At 40.2% G+C, this 9,421-nt stretch overlaps 1 protein-coding gene across 1 annotated transcript; it reads left to right on the forward strand.

The window, feature by feature from the left end:
- Positions 1-6,586: 6,586 nt before the first annotated feature.
- Positions 6,587-9,308, forward strand: tac3b (tachykinin precursor 3b). The gene is made up of 7 exons (XM_084424923.1): positions 6,587-6,655; positions 6,746-6,861; positions 8,053-8,146; positions 8,403-8,435; positions 8,540-8,593; positions 8,842-8,902; positions 9,023-9,308. The coding sequence occupies exons 2-7, from the start codon at positions 6,772-6,774 to the stop codon at positions 9,039-9,041; spliced, it is 351 nt and encodes a 116-aa protein (XP_084281049.1). The 5' UTR covers positions 6,587-6,655; positions 6,746-6,771; the 3' UTR covers positions 9,042-9,308.
- Positions 9,309-9,421: the final 113 nt, after the last annotated feature.

The following is a 9,421-nucleotide window of genomic DNA, read 5'->3' on the forward strand; positions in this document are numbered from 1 at the left end:
TTCACAAAAAACATGTACATCTCCCTATCCCTCGTTATACCCTCTCTCTCTCTTTCTCTCGACATCACGTGGAGAGGATCAATGTGTTCAGTGGACGTTTTGTTTATTTACCCTCATGTCCCCTCTCTTCCTCTCATTCTCGCTCTGCTTTTTCTCTGAAGACCATGTGGGGGTGTGGGGGCTTTGTGTTTGACCCAGATAAATTGCTGAACACTCATTTCATGCATGTGAGTGTGTGTGACAGTGAGAGAGAACAGGACTGTGCACCGTTTACAAAATTCCACTTGGTTCTGTCATTTTAAACATGCTGCTCAGACCATATATTTGAATCAGCATTCAATGCAACATCCAACTTAAAGTTGCTAAAAAAAAAAAAATTTCTCTTGTAGATTGTAGTTTTTTTTAAATACATTTTTTGTTGGATGATTATTATTAAGTGGGGCCCAGAAGTGTAAGATTTATTTATTTACTTATGTATGTATTGCATGCATAATTTTGTGTTTATTTCCAGGTTTAAATGAAAAAGAAAAAAGAAAAAGAAATGTGCAGTTGGACATTTGGACCCTGCTATGTTGTGTTCCCCATCTGTCAGTCACTACAACGTAATGTCGACTGACAAATGGGGTCTCACTTGGGAGCCCCAATCACCTCTGAGAAAAACGGCCAATGGAACTGGCAAGTGGAATTTGCACTCACCGTATAAACAGGTATATAAGATGGTGGCACGCATCCACTCTTCCAATCCCCAAGAAACAAAACCTAGTGTGCTACGGAGATCATTCTCACTGATGGAGAAGGCACATTCAGCGGGTTTCGCCATTTTAAAAGACCAGTGCACAGTTAAGTGCAACAAAATTCCCCTGGGCACTTCAGCGCAAAGAACAGATTTCCCTAAAAGAGCAAGCACGGTCAGCGAGCATCTTTTTAAAGATGTCTTTCCGTCCATGTGTTTCTGGATGCAGTCGTTTCATGTCTTCATCACATGCTTGGAGCAAGAGCATGCTGAGACGGCATTAGTGAATGGTTCATGCCCTCACTGCGAGGGCATGACCATGTTGACACTGTGGTCACAACCACCAGGGCGGTGTACGCTCATGTCGCATGTCTCAACTCCTCTGGAGTCAGCAGCGGCTCAGGTCGCTCTGCGCCATTTACATTCCGGGCAAGCTCAATCGTGAGGCTGACGTGCTCTCGCGACAGCTCACACTCCTGGGAGAATGGAGACTCCATCCCTAGGTGGTCCAGCTGATCTGGAGTTGATTCAGGGACACACAGGTAGACCTGTTTGCCTCCCAGGAGTCGTCACACTACCAGCTCTTTTACTCCCTGCCTGAGGCCCACCTCGGCACGGACGTGTTGGCACATAGCTGGACCTGGGGCCTACGTAAAAACATGTTTCATCCAGTAAATCTACTAGGTTTTTTGGACTTGATGCTCCTTGCGACAGCCCCTCCCTGGCGAATTCCCCTGAGGAAGGACCTTCTTTCTCAGGGATGGGGCACCATATGGCACCTGCGTCCAGATCTCTGGAACCTCCACGTGTGGCTTCTTGACAGGACAAGGTGGACTAAAGTGGCCAACTACCAGCGGTTGTAGACACTATCTCTCAAGCCAGAGCTCACTTACCAGGCAAGCTTATGCTTTGAAGTGGAGTCCCCCGGAGGAAGACCCCCGGAGAGGCCCAATCGGTTCAGTGCTTTCCTTCCTGCAAGGAGTGTTGGAGTGGAGGCTGTCCCCCGCCATTGCGGCACATCATGATGCAGTTGACTGTAAGTCACTAGGAAAGCACATCCTGGTTGTCAGGTTCCTGAGAGGCGCCAGGAGATTAAATCCACTCCTGGGATCTCTCAGTGGTCCTCTCTGGTCTGCAGAGAGCTCTTTTTAAACTGCTTGAGTCAGTTTCTAAAGAATCCTGTTTCTAAAGACAGTGCTCCTGACCGCACTCACTTCCAAAAAGACAGTGGGGGACCTGCAGGTACTTTCGGTCAGTGAATCATGCCTTGAGTTCAGGCCGGCCTCTTCTCAAGTGTTCCTGACACCCAGCCTGGATACATGCCCAAATTTCCCACCACTCCTTTTTGGGACCAGGTGGTAAACTTGCAAGTGCTGCCCCGGGAGGAGTCAGACCCAGCTCTTGCATTGCTGTGTCCCGTTCGAGTTTACATGGACCGCACGCAGAGCTTCAGAAGCTCTGAGCAGCTCTTTGTTTGCTTTGGATGTTAGCAGAAGGGAAAGGCTGTCTCCAAACAGAGGTTGGTCCACTGGATAGTGGATGCCATCGCCTTGGCGTACTCTGAGTGTTGCCTCCTCCTGAGCATTGGTGCGCTTTGGCAGACATTTCCAGACCTGCGGACTTGGCGACACCTAATACTTTCGTGAGATTCTACAATCTCTGGGTAGAGCTGGTTTCTTCCTGTGTGTTGGGTACAAACCAGTAATGTGCGGGAAGGCTGGCCCGCTGTCTCGCTTGCAGCACCATTCCTCTCTAAGGGGGGGATACGAGCACCTTCTTGGCTCTCCAGGTGAGTTCCCCACTTGGCAAACCCTGGATTGAGTTTCCTCTGAGCAACTGACTCAGTGCAACAGTGATTACCCAGTGCATGCACGCTCGGTCAGCCCCTGTACTGGGCTAGATGCCCCATGTGTTTTTACTCACCCTTGTTAATCCCATATGTGTATTCTTCCATGGTACGGTTTCCCTGTCGGTAAACCTGTGTCTTTCCCTGGGCAGATATTGCTCTGCCCCGTCTCTGTGTCTAGTTCCATTCCTGTTTAGGTAGGACGTACCGCAGTTATCTTTCCATATGTAGCACTGCCCCATGGGTCAGTTCATATGTGTATTTTCACATGTTTCTCCCTATGGATAGGATGTGGCCTCGATAACATCCCTCTCCATTGAACTAGGTACGCTTCCCCAGCCTTATAACACTGGCCATGGCTGAAAAAAAAGGAAATTGAGAAACGAAGCACTCTTCCCGTCAAATAACAATGTAAAAGGAACAGCAGCTATGACTGTCTCCATGGTAAGCCCTGTCACTTCCATCGCGTTGGCATGGAGGACTAACATGGGTAGGTTACGACTCAACTGGAGCAGTTGCCAAAAGGGCATGCTACAGCTTGCCAGCACCTGCATCTCCATCACTTGTTACACACAGTTCAGTGGTTGTGGTGCTTTCCATTAGGAGCCCATTCGTCAGTCAACATAACGTTGTAGTAAATGACAGATGGAGAACATCTTGGCTACTGATGTAACCCTCATTCCCTGATGGTGAGAACGGAGACATTATGTCCCCTTTGCCACAACCCTGAAACACAGCTGAACCTCGAGCCCCTCCACTGCGGACAGCAAGCCAAATATGCTTAACCTTATTAGCTTAAAGATTATATGGGCAAAGGAACTCGTGAAATGACGTTAGCGGACTGATGTCAGCACTAAGAAAACAAATCATTTGGGTGTAGAGTTGGGAATGAGCCACCAAGTATTCCCACCAAACTAACTCACTGGACTTTTGATGTTGTTGGTTATTTCATTCCAACAATTATTTATAACAATTGCTTACCAGTTTTAATTGTACATACAAATACATGTTAAAATTTTCCTTTAAGACAATAAACTAGACTCCTATATGTATAAATTTGAATTTTTTTTATTGCACCCACATGGACTCACACATTATGCTGAGCTGTCTGGTTACGTAGGGCTTATTAAAATTCGCTTAATGGATCCAGTGTCAATGGCATCATTTCTCATGAAGTGAGAAACTCAGAAACGGGTGGGAGGAGTGATGTACAAGAAGAAATATGTAGAAGTGTGATTCTCATTTTCACATGCCAACTTATTGGCCCAAAACACAAAGGGAGTCACATTTGACACACAATGTCATGATCACACACACAGTGCTATATATCAAGCGTTAACAAATCCTTATTATCGTGCTTTGGGTGATTTTGTGTGTGTCCATGAGTGAGAAAATATGTCAGATATGTCCCCGACATACATTTGTCATTATGGACACCAGAGAGTAGTAAAATGTGTTAGAGAGGACTGAAAGCAATCTTATTTAGTTATAATTGGATATATAATTGAATTAAACAAAATTACCTGGAGTAGCCTCTGGATACGGCATCAACAAGGCAATGCATTATTTCTGAATCAACCAAATGATGAGCAACACTCCTTTGCACATATAAAACTCCAAACCCGTGTGTTAGTAAATCTTGCGTACATTTCATTTCAGTAGTCCCCTAAATCAGTTCAACCCTAAATATGTAGCATAAAGTATCCAGCAGCAATCCATGGGCCATGGTAAATTCCTTGGATTTATGAAATTAATTTACGCTGAAAACCTTGAAATTCAGGTTTGCTCTCACTGCTGCATGTAATGCCATCCTACATGCGTGTGATTCATAGAAAGTGATGCATCATCTTTGCAAAGTTTTCAGAAACCTGGGTCACCTTGGTTTAAATTTTCAATGAGGACACAAAGTCTGATGAATGCTCTGTATATGCTTACACTTTCAATGACCACTGACCATGAGACAGACAAGACAGATTCCTTTTCAAAATAAGGGTTGTTTGAATGGACAGAGGAAGCATTTAACCACTATTTTATCCTTGATCTAAAGACTCAAAGGTGTGTTTGTGTGTAGGTGGACGAGGGTTGGATGCAAGCTGTCAACAACCTAGCTGAATGACATTGAGACAGACTGCACACAAATAAAATATACCAATAATAAGTGTAAATGCCACATTTGGATATAGTAAATAATAGGCCTATAAGAAAAATGATGATCATGATGACGATAGTGAAGGTTTTTTTTAGCTGGCAGAACAAAGTCTGCACATGCATTGAAGTTCTTTGCATTCAATCTTTCATTCTAATCTGACAGATAATGTTATTCACATAAAAAGTAAGTTATATGAATCAACATTTGGTGACTGAATGTGAATGAGACCAGAAATGCACTAAAAATTCAAGGAAATTACGCTATAAGAAAGGAAATGAGAGAGAAGCTCTGTGTGTGTGTTTGCGTGTTTGTGAGAGTTTATTTGCGTAAGCAAAAGATGGTAGGTGTCATTCACCATTGAGAAGCACTGACTGGACTGTAGTGAGTGTGGGTGTACTTCCGAACTGTTCTAATACTTCACGTCTGCTTCAGCAAACACATGCACACTTTCTCACAAATCCAGGAACAAATCAGTCTAGGCGAACTAATGATTCTTACTTCCACTGACAAGTCTATCAGAAAGTAATCACTTGTTTTGATGGTAATGGAAATGTTAAGAACTGAGGGAATCATTTGTTCTCAATGCAAACAACCGGACTTAATCACTTCAAAGTCCTGTTTTCCAGCTCCACGTCCGTTGTATACAGTAAATCCGGCTTCCGGAAGACTGTAGTGCGTTGGTGTATAAGAGCTTTCCTGCTTGCTGAGAAATCAAAAGAGAGAAATAAGAATAATTTGAAAAACTAATTAAATGTTCATGGCTTTGTTATGCAAATGAATTGAGATTTTCCTACTCTAAAAAAACCCCGGAGGTCAATCAAATTGAATGTAAAAAGACTAGTAAAAGCAGAATGTGTTTGTATATGTGAGTGATTATAGAGATAAAGTGAGAGAGGTTGTGAGAAAGAAAGAGAGAAAGAGGTGTCACTTTTTTTTTCTCCAGAAAGAAATAGATGGTGATTCCGACCACTGTTGTCATGGTGACTAAATTAATTTTCTCTTATTTGTTCATTTAGTTTTTCATTTTTTTTCATTAACACAACACCAAGTTCACTACTGAACTGTTTGGTATTGAAGTGTTTGATGGCAAATACCAATCATGATTTAATCTCAGTGTCACAAACACAGGTAGGTATGGAACAAAAATTAAAGATATAAATCATTTGTCACACAGAAAAAGACTAAATAGAGATGTCAAATGTCTGCTAAACATTTCTGACATGTAGCCTATATAACTTTTTAGAAAGAATATTTCAATAAATTTCAGAGACTGTATGTTAAATAAACCTTGCTTAGGGTAAAAGCCATGCATCTAAGCATTCATCAATCAGGCTACAGATCTTAATCAAGACATCACCTTTTCTATAGCTTACCGACAGCTTTGTCCTGATGAAGGACATATCTGAGATGGAGTGAATGGAATGACCAGTATAGATGACTCATAATCCCACTGGGTAATAAGCATTGAACCCCCAATCACACACGTGTCCTGAGTCAAAAATCTGCTAAACCTTCTCTAAATGAGTTACCAGAATACAAAGCAAAAAAAACCTTGTCCATTTGATTATATATTGGCTCGTATAGCCTACTCTTCACAAGTCAATTCGAAAAATTTTTATCTGAATTAGACTGAATTTTACACGATTCGAAGCTCAAGAGACTAAGATGAGGTGTGAGTTTGGATGCAATGTAATTAACCGCACAAATACGTCAAGGCTCTGGTGTGTTAATGACTTTGCGTCACTAGGATATGTTAGCATCATTTGATTCGTATGGAGAGTCAGCTTGCCCAAGCTTGTGTGAGCGGAGCGCCCGAACACTACAAATAAAAGAACGCGCGCACCTGCGAGCCTTTACACAGCTCTAAAGAGAGAAGAACCTGAACATCATCCTCCTGAATACCAACTTATCTCAGTGTATTTTAAAGGTATTAATACCTCCTGTTTCATTCAATTGTTTTAGATTAATTACAAAGTTATTGGTTTGGATTTCATAGGCTAAATAAAGTTTGATGCAGGTGTGTGAAAAGCAGCGGATCTGAGGATGTCCTGCAGTTGGTCGCTCGTGCTGTTCTCTCTGTTGGTCGCGTGTCCTGGACTCTCGCGCTGTGCGCTCGACTACCCATCATTCACAGTAAGTAGCCTTGTCTCTTTTAAAAGAAAATCGTTCGTTTGTTAGACGGACTGTTATATGAGATAAAAAAAAAAAAAAAAAAAGTGAGTTTAGGGGCTAGTTGTCACTTCTTCTTTTTTTTTACTCTAGTGAATAAAAGTCAGTAGGCTATAGGCTACTTAAAAGTTTTGCATACTAAATATTTGAACATTTCCACCGCAATGTCAATTAAATTGAATAGAACAAATATATTCTGTTACAATTAGGCTATATATAGGCCTATAGACAACCGTTTAAACGTTTTAGATCGGTAAGATTTTTAAATGTTTTTGAAAAAAGTCTCTTATGCAATGCTGCATTTATTTTATCCAAATATATCAAAATAACTGTTTTCTATTTGAATATATTTATTTATCCCTGTGATGGCAAAGCTGCATTTTCAGCATCATTACTCCAGTCTTCAGTGTCACATGATCCTTCAGAAATCATTCTAATATGCTGATTTGCTGCTCAAGAAACATTTATTATTATTGTCAATATTGAAAACAGGTTTTTTTTTCAGGGTTCTTTGATGAATAGAAAGTTCAAAATAACAGCACTGATCTGAAATAGAAAGCTTTTGCAACATAATAAATGTCTATACTGTCACTTTTGATCAATTTAATGCATCCTTAATGAATAAAAGTATTAAATTCTTTCAAAAAATGTTTTACTGACCCCAAACCCGAATCCTGAAAACACTGATATAATAATAAATGTTTCTTGGGACATAGAGAATGTATGGAGGTGGCTAGAATGAATCCTGATTCCATTAAAACCTTAATGGTTTCTTTAATGTGGTATCTGACTGTTAAATATGGGCTCAAATGGAGGTTCAGTCACGCACGCACACACACACACACACACACACACACACACACACACACACACACACACACACACACACACACACACAAAATGGCTAAAACAACGTATGGGATCACAGATAGGCTAGACATTATGGCCTATACCACTCACTGCTTTATTTTATTATTTTAACGTTTTGTGAAATCAGTTTTCGAAGCAGTTCCCTGGCCATTTTCTTTTGGTTGTTTTTATAATTGTAATGATCATCACAGTTTGGAGTCTTCGTGTTATTGAGTCATTCACATTAGTGAGTCAGACATTCATTTTCTGAGTTCTTGAACCATCCTGTTTGTGTGTTATGTTCAGGACAACAACAACCCCCAGTCTGAGCGCTTTGACAAACGATATGGTGATATCGATTATGACAGTTTCATTGGACTGATGGGCAGGAGGAGTGCCGGTGAGACACAAAAAGACTAAATTATATGAATGATGAAATTTGCTTTTAATAGTTTTAAACATTCAGAAGATTGGGAATAGTTCATGCAAAAATGAAAATGTCATTATTTATTGACCTTCATGTTGTTCCACAAAAAAATATCGAAACAAGATGAGGATGAGTAATGACAGAATTCAGATTTTTGGAAGAACTATTCCTTAGAGGTCAAGGCCAGTGATATTTAAAGTTGGTTTTATTATTCATTTTTATTTTACAGGAACAAATCGTGACACAACTTCACCATTTAGACGTAAGTTTCCATATTCATCATTATCTTGCTTCAGTGTGATCCTGATTGATTAAAGTGACATGTCAGAGGCTGATGAGAGCTTTGTTTCTCTGGTCCTTTTGTAGCTAACATGAATGACATTTTTGTTGGACTGTTGGGACGGAGAAACATCGTGTCTGGTAAGAGATTAATTAATGGTGGTCAATATGAGTTAGCCGAAAGAATGAGAGGGGAATAAGTGATTGCATTAATTAATTATAGTCTGTATTTATGTCATCATACTCAAACAAACCTTGCACGATGCAGAATAAGTGACTGCAGGACATACAAAATATAGTGCAGAGAATACACTGACCTCTAGTGGCTACTATGGAGAATAATAGTAAATGAATATATAGAAATGTTTTGTTTGTTTTGGTTTGATCAGCCATTCCTGCTTGGAGAAGAGAGAGGACAGGCAACATTTTCTTAAAGGACAGAAGGCAAAGGTGAGAATTTGTAAGTTGTGTTATAGAGTATAGGCCTAATTATTGTGGAGTTGATTAATTGCAGCTAGTAAAAGTTATTTTTCAGAGATTTCTGTGTAATTGTATTGAATTTCTTTGAAGGTTTTGCTGTGGTGTATGAAGCCTTATCTCATCCGTCCAGAACTCATCTATGGAATTTTACCATCCCGAAGAAAAAATATCTTTCTTTGTAAGATAACTGAGCTGTATGATTTTTTGTTTATTGTCAAAGTGCATTCATACTAGTATATTTTGTTGTTGTTTTTATGTAGGATAATAATTCTTACATTGAACCCCCTTAATCTCAAATCAGATAAAGGATGTTTTCTTTAAAGGGATGACAACAATGTGTTGATTGAAGAATATATAAGCCCCACACTGTAAATATTCTTGCTTATACCTTAATTTATTTTAACATATGCTTATTTAAAGTGCTGTAAAACATACCCACCCTCAATTATTTCTTTCTTTATTCATAAAGAAGTCCACACAACAAAAAAC

The sequence above is a fragment of the Rutilus rutilus genome (genome assembly GCF_951802725.1).
Source record: "Rutilus rutilus genome assembly, chromosome: 12".
Taxonomy (NCBI): Eukaryota; Metazoa; Chordata; class Actinopteri; order Cypriniformes; family Leuciscidae; genus Rutilus; species Rutilus rutilus.